Here is a 20,294-nt window from a genome sequence, read left to right on the forward strand (position 1 = left end):
TGAACTTTAATGCTATGGTAAAGTTCCAATGGAGCCGTTTCCATCTAAATATTAAATCATTTCTGGGTAACAGTTAAGTACCTTACTGTGATTGTATTCAATTAAAATGAAACAAAAATAGCTTCTTAGCAAAGAGACATTTCTCAAACAAGAATTTTGCTTGTACAGGCAGTCTTTTCAAACATTTCTAACACTAAAAGGGTATTATAATTTTCACAATTTCACAGCATTATTACAACATTATTGCAGGACTGGCGATAGACCTCCTTCCAATTGTGTGCAGATTCTATTTGAGGAATTGCTGTAAAATTATATTTTTCCTGGTCTGACAGAGTTAATTAGATACAATTCCAGTTCTTTTACCTTGGTAGGTCAAGTTCTGGATATGTATGTACAGCACCTTTTGGGGATACGATATTGACGTTTTGTTTTACATCTACTGCCACTGTCTCTTGTGATGACACATGACACAAAATGGCATGCCCTCCCTCTATGCTTCTCCCATTGTCATGTGATTCTCTCCCCAGAATACTGAGGGCACTGAAAAGGACTGTCTCATTCAAATACACAATGCTGTTTTATTGTCCACTGGGTTAGGGAAGAGCGTGAAATCCAGACTAGTTGGTGGCAGCGCTAAAGTCTTTAGTGTTCTCCCTAGCAGGCTTCTGCTGGAGCAGTTTCTGAGCCACACCATATGGCACATGAGCTGCCACGGTCCCCAGCTGCGAAGCTCCCTCCACATGGAACATCTGATCGTCAAAGAATATGTGAGGCCGGATCTTCTCCAGCATTGGCCCCTTAGGGGCCCCAGCAAGGAAGAGGGCCTCGTCTGTCTCCAGGCCCCAGGATCGCAGTGTCTTCAGGGCCCGGGTGCCTGAGCTGGCTGCGCTGCGTGCTGTCACCAGGTAGGTACGGATGGGGCAATCCAGACGCTGATCCTTGGCATAGAACTTCTTTTGCAGCTTCCCCAGAGACTCCAGGAACCCTTTCAGTGGTCCCTGAGAGGAAGAGAGAGAGGGAGTTGCTGCACGATGGGCCCAAACACTGAACATGTGTCACTTAAAATCTACAGTAAATCTACAGAGACACCAAACCTCTTCTGCCCGCACTAGATTCCTTAATCCATTTGAAGTACAGAGAGATATTGCTTTGTCAATTTACAAACTATTTCAATTTTGCTGCATATCCATTTGTGTTTTAATGTGTTATGGAATGATACTTGGACATACATGATCAAGAAGCGTGTTTTCGTGTGTCTTCTCATGCTCAAAGAACTTGTCCAGTCCGTGGGCCTTAAAGATGCGCTCTGACTCATCAGAGAAGAGCACTGCGTCCCCATCGAAGGCCACCCGCAGCTGAGTCTCTGACACTTCGGTTCTCTTCTCTGGTGGATTAAACATGGTGGCTGCTGCGATCCCTGAGAGAGAGATAGAGAGGCAGAGATAAAGAGAGAGACAGACAGACACAGACAGACAGACAGACAGACAGAGATTACTCAGTATCACTTGATCAAGGTAAGCTTATTTTGCTGTATTAAACAACCAGATAACTGTGTTACAAGACAGATCATTACAAGACAGATCAAAGTGTCCATCGATAAGACATTCTTAGAGAAAAAGGTTATTCGGCTGTCCCCTTAGGAGAACCCTTTTTGGTTCCAGATATAACCCTTTTGGGTTTCATGTAGAACTCTCTGAGGAAAGGGTTCTACATGGAACCCAAAATGGTTCTATCTGGAACCAAAAAGGGTTCTTCAAAGGGTTCTCCTATGGGAACAGCTGAAGAACCCTTTTAGGTTCTAGATAGCACCTTTTTTTTCTAAGAGTGTAATTAACAAGACTATGCTCTCTGTCCACTTACCCTCCTCCAGGGCCTCTCGGACCTTCATTGGGTCAGCAGACAGGTACAGGTTAGTGTGGTAAGCCTTCAGGTACCCAATGGGACTGTTCCCACCTGTCATACAGAAACGCTCAATGAAGAGCTCTGCAGAGGAAAGAGAGAAGGGCATAGAGTCAATGTTATGGTTTCTGGCTGTAATTCAGAAATTCGTCATGCTGTGGCCAGATGGATTATACTCCCAGAAAAAGGGAGTGTGGCGATTGTATTGTTCGATCTTAAAAGCTTCAATGTTGCACTGAATCAATGAGCTGCAGCCCAATAATAACAGTGCCAGCAGTCTGAGGAGAGCCAATGGAGCTGTGTATGAGCAGCTGTATATCTGGTTACACTCCAGGGATGAGAACAGTTACCAAAGGCTAGGGAGATACAAAGAGAGAAAAATGCCTAGAGAGGAGTAGGGAGAGAAAAGAGTGGATTGAGGTTTGAGATAGAAGGAAAGAGCCTGCGATAGGGGCTCAGGCAGAGCAGATGTTTCCACTTGGCCAGGGTATTTTAGTGTGGGTATGGGGTGAGAGGACTGACCCCACCATTACCCGCACCCCTCCACCCCCAGGGCCCAGAACCTCAGTGTTCTGTCATTCATGGGGACACTACGTCAACTCAAAATCTACGGGGAGAGCTCAAAAATTCAAGCCCCTTGGGTGCTGCCATAGAATTGCCCATGAATGCTCAAGGTCATTGGCCAAAGATAAAAGGATGTCAAATCACTTTATATCTACCATAGCTTTGATTGGACTGATCATGTCAACATCATACTGTCAAAATATTAGCTAGCAAGCTAGACAAGCAGTCATCATCATGAATCAAGTCAACAATCTACTGGCAAATCCTTTTCAATCCTTGTCATATGAATAAAAATTATAGATAAACGTGTGGGTGCTCATCGGCCATTGGACAAAATTTTACACAACCAGTTGGAAATCGCAAATTCAACAATGAGTGGTTTGGAAGCAAAGAAATCACTAGCCTGCTATTCAGTGGAGTGGGTGTTTGGTCCAAGTCTGGGTTTAAGGGTCTCTTTTCCAAGCTTAAAAGGATAAACATTCACATGCCATGGGCCAGAAAAGGTTGAATACATTGGCCATTTTGTCAATCCAACATGACTTCTGCCACGTTCAAAACAACTGAAAACTCAGAAGTGGGAAATCTCAGATGACTTCAGTGAGTACAAGACAACTGGGAACTCGGGGGAAAAAATGAGCTCTGACTGGGAAAATACGTTTTCAACGGTCATCCAACTTCGAATTCTAAGTCGGGAACTCGGGCCTCTTTCTAGAGCTCCGTCCTGAAGATCACTGACATCTTGATTCAACCTTGTTTTTTTCAGAGTTCCCAGTTGTCTTGAAAGCACCATGAATCCAGAGAATGCCAGACTTTGAAGACAAAGTTTGATGACAAAATTTGGCACAAAGGACCGTCGTGCCACCTTCCTGTTCAAATGAGCACAGCACAACAAGGTCCAAAAATGGATTGTATGCTGCTGCATAAACAATGTTATATGCCAGGGAGATATGTATACTGTAGCTAAGAAAGTAATACTAAGTGTATGTTGTGTAGTAAGCTGTTAGTAGCCCATGTGCCTCATCCTAAGAATTTGGTCCCTTTTCTCCTCATAACTATTTGTTCAGCACTTTTGAAATGTACAGTGACAGAATTCAGAACATGGGCTGTTCTTACAGTATTCTCCCTGTACACCAAGTCAGAACCGTAGGATAAAAAAAGGGGGCATATACCGTAAGCAGGCAATGAAAACTCTTATAATATTCTATGATTACATTTATCTAAAACAGGCTATAGGCTACATGAGCCTACTGTTGGTGGTGCACATGTAGCCTATAGCCTGTTTTAGATAAATGTAATCATAGAATATTATAAGAGTTTTCATTGCCTGCTTACGGTATATGCCCCCTTTTTTTATCCTACGGTTCTGACTTGGTGTACAGGGAGAATACTGTAAGAACAGCCCATGTTCTGAATTCTGTCGCTGTACATTTCAAAAGTGCTGAACAAATAGTTATATTGACTATGTCTGTCCTATCTTGCTCATTAATGTCTTAATCGAAATCTTATCCACTTGTTTTTCCCTTATGCCATAGTTTGTACATCTCAATTGTCAGTAGAAACACACATTTGTTTAAGCAAGTCAGCCATATCAGCTATGTTTTTAAAAAAGGGAGTAAATGAATTAACTGTTTCGCTGCCAGACAAGGCTCCCCAGGTGTAGCAGTGGTAAGGATTCACTCCATGGTGCTGAAAAGAAAGCTCTGCTGTTGGGGCAGCTTTATGTAGGCCCTAACAGTTTGTGGGTACCATTTGTCACCATTATAGCGCAATTAATGTATTGTTTAGTGTTTTGTTGTGTAGTGGCTTTGCTGACATGCATCAACAACAAAAAAATTGGTGAGTTTGCCCCGCCAAGATTTACATGCTACAATCGCTGCTACGGGCGATACGGATATCACTTATTATTGATATCTAGGCTACATAGCGCATTGATGTGAATCACACTGCTGCTCTCTTATTTATTTGTGCCTTACGGATTGTGGTTGTTGTGGATGGCTGCTCACAAATGTATGTGTATTTTAACCCAACAGTGGTTGAATTGAAGAAGTTTAAGCTGCCTATCAATTATTGTTTTTGTGACCAGGGTGTATTCATTATGGAAACAGAGAAAAACAAGAGTTTATTTTCGACAAATTCAGGTAGATCCCTCCCCATTCTTCCGCTTGCTTCCGTTTAAGAAACATTTTGAAACAAAATTGTGGACAGCAAGTGAAAAATGCGTTTTAGTTTCTCCCTTCTAAACTCTGTGGTATTGTGCTCCATACGGTCCAAATGTAGTATAATTTATGAAGACCATGAATGGGGCTTTTATTTTCTTAATAGAAAATTACCATCTAGGTTTTTACATGCAAGTACCACTTTTCGGTAGTGCTCAAAGCATGCCATTCTGATCAACTCGAAGCAATGACCCCAAACAGTCCATCATGACAAAAAAAAATGAAAAATGGATTAGGATAATTAGTCTTTAGTTTTTGGGTTATGCTCAGGTAAAACAATCTGGCTAATCTATATGTCCATATTTCCAAGTCCTACTCTTGAAGATCAGGGGGTATTAAATTAATTGTTAAGACTGGAAATCTAACACTTTTTTTATATATATAAAGATATAACCTAATCATATTATCTGTAGTGGAAAGCAATGGGTTAGAAGAAGCCTACATAACCAACCCATAAAGTAAAATGCAGCATCCATTTATGGCCAACTACAGTGGGGAGAACAAGTATTTGATACACTGCCGATTTTGCAGGTTTTCCTACTTACAAAGCATGTAGAGGTCTGTAATTTTTAATCATAGGTACACTTCAACTGTGAGAGATGGAATCTAAAACCAAAATCCAGAAAATCACATTGTATGATTTTTAAGTAATTCATTTGCATTTTATTGCATGACATAAGTATTTGATACATCAGAAAAGCAGAACTTAATATTTGGTACAGAGATCAATTACAGAGATCATACGTTTCCTGTAGTTCTTGACCAGGTTTGCACACACTGCAGCAGGGATTTTGGCCCACTCCTCCATACAGACCTTCTCCAGATCCTTCAGGTTTCGGGGTTGTCGCTGGGCAATACGGACTTTCAGCTCCCTCCAAAGATTTTCTATTGGGTTCAGGTCTGGAGACTGGCTAGGCCACTCCAGGACCTTGAGATGCTTCTTACGGAGCCACTCCTTAGTTGCCCTGGCTGTGTGTTTCGGGTCGTTGTCATGCTGGAAGACCCAGCCACGACCCATCTTCAATGCTCTTACTGAGGGAAGGAGGTTGTTGGCCAAGATCTAGCGAAACATGGCCCCATCCATCCTCCCCTTAATACGGTGCAGTTGTCCTGTCCCCTTTGCAGAAAAGCGTCCCCAAAGAATGATGTTTCCACCTCCATGCTTCACGGTTGGGAGGGTGTTCTTGGGGTTGTACTCATCCTTCTTCTTCCTCCAAACACGGCGAGTGGAGTTTAGACCAAAAAGCTCTATTTTTGTCTCATCAGACCACATGACCTTCTCCCATTCCTCCTCTGGATCATCCAGATGGTCATTGGCAAACTTCAGATGGGCCTGGACATGCGCTGGCTTGAGCAGGGGGACCTTGCGTGTGCTGCAGGATTTTAATCCATGACGGCATAGTGTGTTACTAAAGGTTTTCTTTGAGACTGTGGTCCCAGCTCTCTTCAGGTCATTGACCAGGTCTTGCCGTGTAGTTCTGGGCTGATCCCTCACCTTCCTCATGATCATTAATGCCCCACGAGGTGAGATCTTGCATGGAGCCCCAGACCGAGGGTGATTGACCGTCATCTTGAACTTCTTCCATTTTATAATAATTGTGCCAACAGTTGTTGCCTTCTCACCAAGCTGCTTGCCTATTGTCCTGTAGCCCATCCCAGCCTTGTGCAGGTCTACAATTTTATCCCTGATGTCCTTACACAGCTCTCTGGCCTTGGCCATTGTGGAGAGGTTGGAGTCTGTTTGATTGAGTGTGTGGACAGGTGTCTTTTATACAGGTAACGAGTTCAAACAGGTGCAGTTAATACAGGTCATGAGTGGAGAACAGGAGGGCTTCTTAAAGAAAAACTAACAGGTCTGTGAGAGCCGGAATTCTTACTGGTTGGTAGATGATCAAATACTTATGTCATGCAATAAAATGCCAATTAATTACTTAAAAATCATACAATGTGATTTTCTGGATTTTTGTTTTAGAGTCCGTCTCTCACAGTTGATGTGTACCTGTGATAAAAAATTACAGCCCTCTACATGCTTTGTAAGTAGGAAAACCTGCAAAATCGGCAGGTTTTCCTACTTAGGGTTAAGGTTAGGTTTAAAATCAGATTTTATGACCGTGTGGATGTGCCAGCTACTAATCTGCGCCTCCTAAAGGGAAAGTAATCTAAAAGTCACTGAAAGTAAATCAGATTTGGGTAATCCATACGTTTTGGTAATCCAAAGGTTACGTTACAGGTAACTAGTAACTGTAACAGATTACATTTAGAAAGTAACCTTGAAGTGTCACCAGCCACATCATCATGATGATGCATTTGGACAAAAGGACCCAAACAGCTAAAGTTATTTTAGTGAAGTTTTAAGCAGACGTGTGTTCTGAGGGACACGGGCTCTTACAGGCTGTGTGGAAATGGGAATGATCAGCTGTGTGGAGCACCCAGAGCACCATCATCTGTTCAAGAGTAACATGTGTTACAATTAGAGGTCGACCGATTATGATTTTTCACCGCCGATACCGATTATTGGAGGCCCAACAAACGCCGATACCGATTAATCGGCCATAGAATTTTAATTATTTTTTACATTTTAATTTTTAATTTTTTTTATTTGTAATAATGACAATTACAACAATACTGAATGAACACTTATTTTAATTTAATATAATACATCAATAAAATCAATTTAGCCTGAAATAAATAATGAGACATGTTCAATTTGGTTTAAATAATGCAAAAACAAAGTGTTGGAGAAGAAAGTAAAAGTACAATATGTGCCATGTAAAAAAGCTAATGTTTAAGTTCCTTGTTCAGAACATGAGAACATATGAAAGCTGGTGGTTCCTTTGAACATGAGTCTTCAATATTCCCAGGTAAGAAGTTTTAGGTTGTAGTTATTATAGGAATTATAGGACTATTTCTCTCTATACCATTTGTATTTCATGTACCTTTGACTATTGGATGTTCTTATAGGCACTTTAGTATTGCGTATTGTAACAGTATAGCTTCAGTCCCTCTCCTCGCTCCTACCTGGGCTCGAACCAGGAACACATCGACAACAGCCACCCTCGAAACCCATGTAGAGCAAGGAGAACAAGCACTCCCAAGTCTCAGAGAGAGTGACGTTTGAAACGCTATTAGCGCGCACCCGCTAACTAGCTAGCTATTTCACATGGGTTACATCAGCCTAATCTCGGGGGTTGATAGGCTTGAAGTCATAAACATCTTGAATTTTGCAAAGAGCTGCTGGCAAAATGCACAAAGGTGCAGTTTGAATGAATGCTTACGAGCCTGCTGCTGCCTACCATCCCTCAGTCAGACTGCTCTATCAAATATCAAATCATAGACTTAATTATAACATAATAACACACAGAAATACGAGCCTTTGGTCATTAATGTGGTCGAATCCGGAAACTATCATTTCAAAAACTAAACGTTTATTATTTCAGTGAAATACGGAACCGTTCTGTATTTTATTTAACAGGTGGCATCCCTAAGTCTAAATATTCCTGTTACATTGCACAACTTTCAATGTTATGTCATAATTATGTACAATTCTGGCAAATTAATTACGGCCTTTGTTAGGAATAAATGGACTTCGCACAGTTCGCAATGAGCCAGGCGGCCCAAACTGCTGTATATACCCTGACTGCTTGCACGGAACGCAAGAGAAGTGACACAAATTCATGTTAGCAGGCAATATTAACTAAATATGCAGGTTTAAAAATATATACTTGTGTATGTTTATGGTTAGGTACATTGGTGCAACGACAGTGCTTTTTTCGCAAATGCGCTTGTTAAATCATCACCCGTTTGTCAAAGTAGGCTGTGATTCGATGAGAAATTTAACAGGCACCGCATCGATTATATGCAACGCAGGACACGTTAGATAAACTAGTAATATCATCAACCATGTGTAGTTAACTAGTGATTATGTTAAGATTGATAGTTTTTTATAAGATAAGTTTAATGCTAGCTAGCAACTTACCTTGGCCGTCATTGGAAATAAGAATGTGTTCTTAATCTGACTTGCCTAGTTAAATAAAGGTGTTTAAAAAAAAAATCGGCAAATTGGTGGCCAAAAATACTGATTACCGATTGTTATGAAAACTTGAAATCGGCCCTAATTAATCGGCCATTCCGATTAATCGGTCGACCTCTAGTTACAATGTTTGAAATGTTTGTATTTTATAGTTGTGTTTTTGGCGCACTGCATACTTTTCCTGCTCTTTTAACAGATTAAGAATGGCTCTGATAACATTAGATTGGCCAAACGTTTTGGAATATTCATCGCATTTTCTACGGATTTACAAAAAACATGCACCTCCACTAGTACTGCATATCCGAGTCGGACAAACTTTAGTGCTTCGGGATAATGCACGCAAGAAGCCGGGTGAGAGGGACTACATCTGGTAAGGGCAGAAGGAAAATACTGACAATAGAAGGTAACAGACCTAAAATACATTGAAAACACAATCGCTCATGTCAATGTTGAGTTCTAACTGAATTATGTGAAGTCACAAATACGTCCAGAAATACCCCAGAAACTCCGAATGTGATGTCACAAATACGTCCAGAAATACCCCAGAAACTCCGAATGTGATGTCACAAATACGTCCAGAAATACCCCAGAGACTTCGAATGTGATGTCACAAATACGTCCAGAAATACCCCAGAGACTCCAAATGTGATGTCACAAATACGTCCAGAAATACCCCAGAGACTCCGAATGTGATGTCACAAATACGTCCAGAAATACCCCAGAGACTCCGAATGTGATGTCACAAAAACATCCAGAAATACCCCAGAGACTCCGAATGTGCTTGTTTCTAATTCAAGATCATTGATAAGCAAAGTGGATGCATTTGAACTGCTACTTCAATCAGTAAATGCAGACATGGGATGTGTCACTGAAACATGGGCCCACGAAAATATCCCAGATGAATCTCTTTTCATACAAGAAATTACATGTCCAGAGAGGGGATGAGAGGAGGGGGCGTAGCTATGTATGTGAATCCCAGTATGTAGGAAAAGATAAGAACTGATCTAGAGAAAGAGGAGTTTGAGTGTGTGTGGCTTCAGCTTCGTCCTAAACGACTCCCCAGCTCAGTTTCAACTCTGGTAGTGGGAATACTCTAACATCCACCATGGGCAAATGAGAAAACACTTCAGCAGAACACATGTGATCAGGATGTCCTATCCTGAAATGGGTCTCATCCTGTGTGGGGATTTTAATCACCTGTCCATCAAGATGCTGACAAACTCCCATCCAGACATGAAACAAGTGGTCAAAGACAAGACCAGAGTGGACTCCATCCTAGATCTGATCATTACAAATCATGAATCACTACAACACCCCCACTGTACTTGCTCCTCTCGGATCCAGTGATCACAAATGTCTGCTGTTCTCCCCATACACAACATCAAGAGGGAGAAGCGAGGTGCAGCGGGAGAAAAGGATGTCTGGTAACCCAGAACAGAAAGGAGGCCTTGGCACGATTTATGGCCAGTACTTACTGGTCTGCCAAATACGAGGTGGTGATCATCAATGCAAAGGGGTAGACGTTCAACTCCTGCATTCAAACTGCACTTGATGTATGCATGCCAATAAGAAAACAAAAACACTGAACAAGCCCTGGATGACTAAACAAATAAAGGCTGCCATCAGTAAAACAGATTTTCAACAGATGGGGGGAAAACATTGAAATGGAGTAAATTCAGAAACACTGTGCAAATGCTTATCAAGGAAGCAAAGAAAAACTACTACAAAACTGAAATCCAGGACCTAAAGAAGAGAAACCCTAAGGAATGGTGGGACTTCATTAACAAAGGACTGGAATGAAAGGAAACATCAGGAGTGAGAATACAGGTTGAGGGAACTGAAGATGATGACGTGGCTGATGTTTTAAATGGCTTCTTTGCTGAGGCGTGGACAAGCACCACACGTCTTGCCATCTTCCCCCTGCGCATACTTACAAGGCAGGTTGAGCTGTGCAGCATTGGCTAGATAAAGCAAGCTCTGACCAGACTCAGCCCACGTAAAGCGGGTGGGCCTGATGGCATTCCAGCCTGGCTACTAAAAGAGCATGCAGAAGATCTAGCCCCTGTTATCACACACATAGTTAACACCACCTACTGGCAGGGGACTGTTCCTGCTGCATGGAAGACTGACAATATGTGTCCCATACCTAAAGTGTCAAACCCATGTACAAAGAGTGACTGGAGGCTGATCTCTCTAACTTCATGCCTTGGAAAAATCCAGAAGAGCTTCATCATAAAAAAGTGCACAAATCAGTATGCCTATCTCCTACTACTACCGCCCTTGTGAAAGCCACACACTCCTGGCTGGCAGCTACAGATTCCAGAAAACCAACAATAGTGAGGGTGTTAATAGCTGATATGTCCAAAGCCTTTGATCGAGTAGATCACGCAACGCTCCTGCAACATCTGTCTGACATTGAACTGTATCCAAGGTTACTAGCCTGGCTCCACAGCTACACCACCGGAAGAAGGCAGAGGGTGATGGCAAATTGCACATTTAGCCCTTAGTCAGAGGTCACCTCTGGTGTGCCACAAGGCATGGTTTCACCATATCTGTTTCTCCTTCAGATGTCCATCAAAAAAGTTGTCTTCAGTGTCACTGGACACTGGGTATGCAGACGCAGTAGGGCTGTCCCGAGCCATACCATTAACCAGCATCCAAGAGGACACTTCCATGGGCTTGAAGGCAAAGCATCCAACAACATGCTCCTGAATGGGAAAAAGTCTGTAAAAATGTGAATATGTTTTTCTAGAGACCATCCACAACCTGCACCACTAATCATAGTAGGACAGAAAGTACCAGTGGTAACAACAACCAAGTATCTTGGTTTTCATCTGGACTCTAACCTCAGTGAGGAAAGCCTCAAAATCCCTGCACTTTGACTGTTCTTGCCGGAAATGGCCTACCCACTGAAGATCTGGTCACAGTATACCCTACACTGGTTAGGCCTTGTCTGGAATACGGTGGAGTGCTGTTAGTTGGATGCAGTAAAAAGCATCAGGCCCAACTAGATAGGGTGCAGAGGAGGGCCTTGAGGATCATCTCCAGAGGTGGAGCAGTCCAACCACAGCTCCCTTCACTGCAGAGCAGGCGAGAGCAGGCTGCAGTGCACCTGGTGAAAGACAGTGCACACTCTTGACCATGCATTGAACAACCTGCTCCCTCCAAAAATTGGTAACTGCACAAACAGGCTCCTGAGAAAAAGCCACAAACTGTCCTGTATAACTGCCTGCACAAACCGCATGTGAAACGCCACTCTACCCACTGCTATCAGACTGTATAATAACTCTAGTTCTTAAATGTTTTTCCCCCCCACAATTTTCTTTTACAATCACATTTTAACATTTCAATTTCCATCATGAAAAATGTCCTGTGATGTTTCAAGTGTTCTGTATTCTATTTATGTCACATATTATGTATTTTAAATGAGTGTTTTGCAATTATTAGTAGGGAGGCATGATATAGTCGGTAAGCATATCGGAATCGGCCGATATTAGCTAAAAATGCCAACAGCAAAACAGATGTCAAAGCTGACGTGCATACCTATATAACGTAGGTATATGACATAATGACGCCACAAAAAATACAGAGCTACACAGAACAAAAGCTGAAAATACTAAGCGCACACTTCCAACAACTAAACAAGTTCAAGTTGAGCAGTCATTTGAAAGAGTAAGAACATTTCAGCGAGACAACTCAAAGGTGAAATCCATTAACGGCAAGATAATGTAATTCATTGCCCTTGACAATCAACTGTTCTCTGTCGAGGATGATGTTGGCTTTTTCCGACTGGTCGAGCACCTCGAGCTCCGGTACACACTACCAAGTAGGCACTATTTTTCAGATATTGCCCAACACAGTATTGTTGAAACACACATCCATGAGCTACTTGCTATGGGCGTCACTGCTATTAGCTTTACGACTGACATTTGGACCAGCGATGTCAGCCCCATGAGCATGCTGAGTCACAGTGGGACGATGAGGATTTCGTACTGAGGAAAGCCGTACTGCAAGAATGTGCTGGTTCTCATTGGCTGCTGCCATTTCAATGGTATTTGAGAACATGTTTGAAACTTGAACACACTCCTAACTGACTTGAGAAATAAGATCATCAACTGTGTCTGCAGCAGACGTGATACTCTCTGTCATGGCATTGAAACGCCTGCTCAACAAAACTGCTGACAGACCGCGGGGTTAAAACTTGCAAAAGTACTCTACTAGAGGCTGTGAACAAACGATTCGGTGGCATTCTCTCTGAGCCTCTACTGTGTCGCCACCATGCTGAATGCTAGGTACAAGGACCGCTACTTCGATGCAGACAAGAAACAGGGTTTAGGTGAAATGTTACAGACACAGCTGGACAAGATGGACACGGACACAGTGACAGTGCGCACCAAGGAAGAGAGGCCACGGACAGACAGAGCTGAAACTTCACTGCTTGACATGTATGATGAAATCCTGGCTGAGACTAAACAAATGAACAACGAAACAGCACAGCAAGTGAAATAATTAGGTTTTGATGATGTTTTACTGGTAATGGGGACATACGTAAATGCCAACAAAATAACTTTTTGGTCAGCGTGTGTGTGTGTGTGTGTGTGTGTGTGTGTGTGTGTGTGTGTGTGTGTGTGTGTGTGTGTGTGTGTGTTTGAACTATTTAACTGTACTAGAATGCTTAAAAAATAATGTTTTATATCAGCTATCGGTATCAGGGTTTTTTTGGCAAGGAAAATATTGGTATCGACCAAAAATGTCATACCGGGGCATCCCTAATTATTAGTCATGTAAATTCTGCACTTCTTCAGTTTTATCTGTGAGCAAGAATAAATAAACTGAAACTTCATCATCAGTGCATCAGAACAGCCCTCATCTCCTGGTACCCTTAAGCCCAACCTACTATCAGGGCATCACACTGAATTTGAATGAAAGATGTACTCATTCACAGCACAATGGCCAGGTTGTGCACATGTGTGCACGTGTTTATGCATGTGTGTATCTGTGTATGTGATTAGGCACTCACGATGGTGGTTGATGGTGTTTATGAGTCGGAGGCCGGCGTGTGCGTGGCTGTTGGTCATGAGCACAACGTCAAAGAGCTCCTCACTCTCAGGGTACAGCTCCCTCAGCCGAGTATTCACTGCCTCCAGAGCCTGAGGTCATGTCAAACAGAAGCTCTGAACATACACCATACATCATTCACATTGACGGACATGGTCGGCAATGTCAAAGCTCTGGGTGTATTTCTGTCTGTCTGTGTATCTTTATTTCCCTGACCTTAACAAAAGAAAAAGCAGGGCCGGGGGCGAAGGGCTCCATCTCATGCTCTATCTGGTACTTGAGGTAGTCCTCCATGCCTTTCTGTTCGTAGATCTGCTGCTCCTTATCCATGTTGAAGAGGACACGCGATGACACTGCAATGGTGATGGCATTCTGAGGCTTTGGCTGTTGGATGAGGGGACACAATGCTTAATACCTGAACACACAATACAACACACATTAGCACACAGAAACACACACAAGTAGGAAGGGCGATTCAACGCCAGGAAAGCTCCAGAATATTTTTGGTATCTCAGATTGTTCTATCAATTCTCACATATAAACATCATTGGGAGGAAGTATGTTTTATATGCTTTTTTGTATATATGTAATACCCTTGTTAGAACCAAGTATTGGGTTTATTCTTGTTAGAACCAAGCACTGAGTTTATTTGTTATAATTCATTGGCATTAGATTTAAAAGGGGATTGAATTACTCCCGAATTGTAATGCTGTTAATGCATTTCTTTTGAAGAAATATTTTTTTAATGTATAAGTGAATAGGTTGGTTTACTTTTAAGTTTAAGTTTGACCAATAAGGTCGGTTGTTAAGCTGTGGCCAATGGGAGAGTTGACCTGGTTAATGGGAGGCCTGGGAAAAAAAGATAGGGAGAGAGACATTGAGAAAAGGATGGACATTACATTATTACCGTTGGTGAAGAAAAATTATAACAGAAGATGATAAAAATAGAACAAAATCCATACCTGCCGAGTTTTGAAGGGAAATACTGATTTTATTTTATAAGAGAGTTGTTATAATTTTGTTAAGAAAGACTTAGTAAAGACTGAAGCTACCATCTCATCGTGGAGATTAACGAGTTCATGTTCCCATAGGATATCGGTTACTGCTAAAGAGTACTGTCTGCATTGATAGCTGTGCTTGCTCTGGATCTTGTGAGGAAATCTGCAAGGAACTGCCATACTACACTGAGGGAACATCTACGAGTAGTGAGTAACCACAACGGTGGGGTTCTTCGGGACTTGTGTGTCGTCATTTTTTTGGCGCTCCAACGTGCTCCAATGGGGTTAAGCAAGCTTGAAATAATTTGGACATGGGTTGTGCATGACTCATTGGGGTTTATTATTTGTATTTATTTTGATGTGGTGCTTTGAAAATGTAATAAAACACATTTTGAACCTTATGTATGTTGCCTTGGTGGAGTCATTTCCTGTTTCAATTGAATTTAATGCATGGGAAAGTATATCCTTATACAATAACAAAACCTATAATCATTCCATCTGAAGTTAATACCCTATTTGTCATCACCCTAGATAGTTGACAATAGGGATTCTTATTGGAGATGTCCTTCTCACCTAACATCCCATGCTGTTGAGATACTCTACGTAAGTTAATATCGTGAGAGTCAAACTCAAGCCTGGTGAGAGGGTTACATATGATGGGTTACATGATGAAAGTGGCAATTTTAGGCCCATTTTTAGACCAACACGTGCCTCCTGTAAGACCATATGATCCGTGAACTGTACATGATACAGACAACATATTGGTGTCATTATACTCCTTATAGTTTGCTGTAACATATGTCTAGATTCTGAAATACAATTTTTCGCAAATGTATTAATATCTCAAAAGTAACCTTTTTGATTTAGTAAATTTTTGGGACATTGCGGCTGGGAATTTCATTGATAGAGCGTTAGCTCATAGTTTAGGGACCCCCATTGTTCCCGTGGATGTGCCCTTCCCCGTTCACACCTTAGATAGTCGACCATTAGGGTCAGGGTTAATTAGGGAGGTCTCCGCTCCTTTGGACATGGTGACGCAGGGGGGTTAGACGGAGAGAATACGTTTTTTCCTTATTGACTCTCCTGCGTTTCCAGTGGTTAGCTTGTCTTAACCCCACTGTTTCTTGGCCACAGAGGGCTCTCACGGGGTGGTCGCAAGAGTGCTCAGGTAGGTGTTTAGGGGTTTCCGTTGGTGCTACTACAGTGGAGAGTCCAGACCAGGTCACCACCGTGCGCATTCCCCCTGAATATGCCGATTTGGCTCTCGACTCAATTACCACCTCATTGACGGGGCGATTGTGCGATAGATCTCCTGGTAGATGCTGCACTTCCCAGGAGTCACGTGTATCCCCTCTCACAGGCGGAGACGGAGGCTATGGAAACATATGTCTCTGAATCCCTGCGTCAGGGGTACATTCGGTCCTCCACTTCACCAGCCTCCTCGAGTTTCTTTTTGTGAAGAAAAAGGAGGGAGGTCTGCGCCCGTGTATTGACTATCGGGGTCTGAATCAGATCACTGTTAGGTATAGTTACCCACTACCGCTCATAGGCACAGCGATAAAGTCAATGCACGGGGCGCGCTTCTTCACTAAACTAGATCTCAGGAGCGCTTACAACCTGGTGCGTATCCGAGAGGGAGACGAGTGGAAGACGGCTTTTAGTACCACCTCGGGGCACTATGAGTACCTCGTCATGCCGTACGGGTTGATGAATGCGCCATCAGTCTTCCAAGCCTTTGTAGATGAGATTTTCAGGGACCTGCACGGGCAGGGTGTGGTGGTGTATATTGATGACATTTTGATATACTTCGCTACACGCGCCGAGCATGTGTCCCTGGTGCGCAAAGTGCTTGGTCGCCTGTTGGAGCATGACCTGTTCTTCCAACAGTCCGTCTCCTTCCTAGGGTATCGCATTTCCACCTCAGGGGTGGAGATGGAGAGTGACCACATTGCAGCCGTGCGTAATTGGCCGAACTCCCACCACGGTGAAGGAGATGCAGTGGTTCTTAGGGTTTGCCAACTACTAACGGAGGTTGATCCGGGGATTTGGCCAGATAGCGACTCGCATTACCTCACTGCTGAAGGGGGGCCCGGTGCGCTTGCAGTGGACAGCTGAGGCGGACAGGGCTTTTAGTCACCTGAGGGCTCTGTTTACCTCGGCTCCCGTGCTGGCCCATAGTGTAGGTGGACGCGTCCGAGGCTGGGATAGGAGCTGTGCTCTCTCAGCGCTCGGGTACGCCACCAAAGCTCCGCCCCTGTGCCTTCTTCTCTAAGAAGCTCAGCCCGGCGGAGCGAAACTATGATGTGGGGGAACGGGAGCTGTTAGTTGTCGTCAAGGCCTTGAAGGCGTGGAGACATTGGCTTGAGGGGGCTAGACACCCTTTTCTCATCTGGACTGACCACCGCAATCTGGAGTACATCCGGGCAGCGAGGAGACTGAATCATCGCCAGGCAAGGTGGGCCATGTTTTTCACCCGTTTTGTGTTTTCCCTTTCCTACAGACCACGCTCCCAGAACGTTAAGGCAGTTGCATTGTCCCGGCTGTATGACACAGAGGAGCGGCCCATGGATCCCACTCCCATACTCTCCGCCTCCTGCCTGGTGGCGCCGGTAGTGTGGGAGCTGGACGCGGACATTGAGCAGGCGTTACGTGCAGAGCCCGCTCCCCTCCAGTGTCCAGCTGGGCGTCTGTACGTTCCGTCTGCTGTCCGCGACCATCTGATCTATTGGGCCCACACGTCACCCTCTGGTCATCTGGAATAGGTCGGACGGTGCGCTGTCTTAGTGGGAAGTACTGGTGGCCCACTTTGGCTAAGGATGTGAGGGTTTATGTTTCCTCCTGCTCGGTGTGCGCCCAGTGTAACGCTCCTAGGCACCTGCCCAGAGGTAAGTTACAACCCTTACCCGTTCCACAACGGCCGTGGTTGCACCTGTCGGTAGATTTCCTGACCGATCTTCCTCCCTCACAGGGTAACACCACGATCCTGGTCGTTGTGGATCGTTTTTCTAAGTCCTGTCGTCTCCTCCCATTGCCCGGTCTCCCTACAGCCCTACAGACTGCGGAGGCCTTGTTTACACTCGTCTTCTGGCACTACGGGGTCCCTGAGGATATAGTGTCTGATCGGGGTCCCCAGTTCACGTCGAGGGTCGGGAGGGCGTTCATGGAACGTCTGGGGATCTCGGTCAGCCTTACCTCAGGTTTTCACCCCAAGAGTAACGAGCAGGTGGAGAGAGTTAACCAGGATGTGGGTAGGTTTCTGAGGTCCTATTGCCAGGACCGGCCGGGGGAGGGGATAGCGTTCGTGCCCTGGGCAGAGATGGCCCAGAACTCGCACCGCCACTCCTCCACTGGCCTCTCTCCCTTCCAGTGTGTATTGGGGTATCAGCCGATTCTGGCTCCTTGGCAGCAGAGTCAGACCGAGGCTCCTGCGGTGGATGACTGGTTCCGGCGCGCAGAGAAAACATGGGACGCCGCCCATGTTCACCTTCAGCGCGCCGTGCTGCGCCAGAAAGTTGGCGCAGACCGTCACCGCAGGTCTGGCTCTCGACCCGAAACCTGCCCCTCCGCCTGCCCTGTCGGAAGTTGGGTCCACGGTTTGTGGGGCCATTTAAAGTCCTGAGGAGAGTGAATGCGGTTTGTTTTAGGTTACAGCTTCCCCCGATTACCGCATTAACCCCTTGTTCCATGTGTCTCTCCTCAGGCCGGTGGTGGCTGGCCCGCTCCAGCAAGGTTCCTCCACCCCCTCTGAACATCGAGGGGGCCCTGGCGTACTCCGTTCGTTCCATACTGGATTCGAGACGTCGGGCGAGGGGACTTCAGTACCTCGTGGACTGGGAGGGGTATGGTCTGGAGGAGAGATGCAGGGTTCCGGTGGAGGACGTGTTGGATCCTTCTATGCTGCGAGAGTTCCACTGTCTCCATCGGATCCCCCTGCGCCTCGCCCTCCGGGTCGTCCCTGAGGTCGGTGTCGAAGCACGTCAGGGGGGGGTACTGTCACGACTTCCGCCGAAGTTGTTCCTTCTCCTTGTTCGGGCGGTGTTCGGCGGTCGACGTCACCGACCTTCTAGCCATCGCTGATCCATTTTTCATTTTCCATTGGTTTGGTTTTGTCTTGTCTTCCATCACACCTGGTTCCAATCCCATCAATTACATGTTGTGTATTTAACCCCTTGAGTACCTGTATAGGGTTCAAACCAGAGTATAATACCACATTTAAAGCTGCAATATGTAACTTTTTGTGTGACCATACCAAATGCACATAGAAATGTGTTTTAGATATGTCATTCTCACTGAAAGCAAGACTAAGAAGCTGTAGATTTGTTCTATGCAAGCTATTTCTATGCTTCCCAGTTCTTAAGGTTTTTTGTTGTTGTGTCTTTTACTTTCAGCTTTTTACACCAGCTTCAAACAGCAGAATTACTTTTGGTTATGGAAAATACATTTCACAGCGGTTTAGATGATATAATGATTATGTACACTATACTTGCTTATTTTGTCAGATACTGTACATGTAAACTGAAATTGAAAGAACTATTAGAATTTTAGCAACCAGGAAATGGCATAGCGATTTTTGCATAGTGCATCTTTAAATGGTTCTTGACTTTCTCTCTCCATTTAGTTTATTTGAATCAGTTGTATGGATGTTTTGGAATGGCATCAGTTTAACATTCATGTGTTTTGTTTTATATATAAACTCAGCAAAAAAAGAAACGTCCCTTTTTCAGGACCCTCTCTTTCAAAGATAATTCGTAAAAATCCAAATAACTTCACAGATCTTCATTGTAATGGGTTTAAACACTGTTTCCCATGCTTGTTCAATGAACCATAAACAATTAATGTACATGCACCTGTGAAGCGGTCATTAAGACACTAACAGCTTACAGACGGTAGGCAATTAAGGTCCCAATTATGAAAACTTAGTACACTAAAGACACCTTTCTACTGACTCTGAAAAACACCAAAAGAAAGAGGCCCAGGGTCCCTGCTCATCTACGTTAATGTGCCTTAGGCATGCTGCAAGGAAGCATGAGAACTGCAAATGTGGCCAGGGCAATAAATTGCAATGTCCGTACTGTGAGACGCCTAAGACAGCGCTACAGGGAGACAGGACGGACAGCTGATCGTCCTCGCAGTGGCAGGCCACGTGTAACAACACCTGCACAGGATCGGTACATCCGAACTTCACACCTGCGGACAGACATTTTGTTTTGTTACAGGATGGCGACAACAACTGCCCGAGTTACAGCAGGCATGCACTATCCCTGCGGATCAGTGCTCAGACTGTCCGCAATAGGCTGAGAGAGGCTGGACTGAGGGCTTGTAGGCCTGTTGTAAGGCAGGTCCTCACCAGACATCACCGGCAACAACGTTGCCTATGAGCACAAACCCACCGTCGCTGGACCAGACAGGACTGGGAAAAAGTGCTCTTCACTGACGAGTCGCAGTTTTGTCTCACCAGGGGTGATGGTCGGATTTGCGTTTATCGTCGAAGGAATGAGCGTTACACCGAGGCCTGTACTCTGGAGCGAG

The 20,294-nt window shown here is 44.3% G+C and overlaps 1 protein-coding gene across 1 annotated transcript in view; it reads right to left on the reverse strand.

The window, feature by feature from the left end:
* LOC106580683 (cytosolic 5'-nucleotidase 1A) overlaps positions 1-20,294 on the reverse strand; it is a 29,915-nt gene continuing 9,621 nt past the window's right edge. Inside the window, exons 2-6 of the mRNA XM_014162041.3 lie at positions 13,984-14,151; positions 13,730-13,859; positions 1,861-1,983; positions 1,230-1,417; positions 1-998 (exon numbers count right to left, since the gene is read on the reverse strand). Coding sequence (XP_014017516.1) covers positions 618-998; positions 1,230-1,417; positions 1,861-1,983; positions 13,730-13,859; positions 13,984-14,151 — 990 coding nt within the window. The 3' untranslated portion in view covers positions 1-617. The remainder of the gene's footprint in view (positions 999-1,229; positions 1,418-1,860; positions 1,984-13,729; positions 13,860-13,983; positions 14,152-20,294) is intronic.

This window comes from Salmo salar, chromosome 01 (genome assembly GCF_965601325.2).
Source record: "Salmo salar chromosome 01, fSalSal1, whole genome shotgun sequence".
Taxonomy (NCBI): domain Eukaryota; kingdom Metazoa; phylum Chordata; class Actinopteri; order Salmoniformes; family Salmonidae; genus Salmo; species Salmo salar.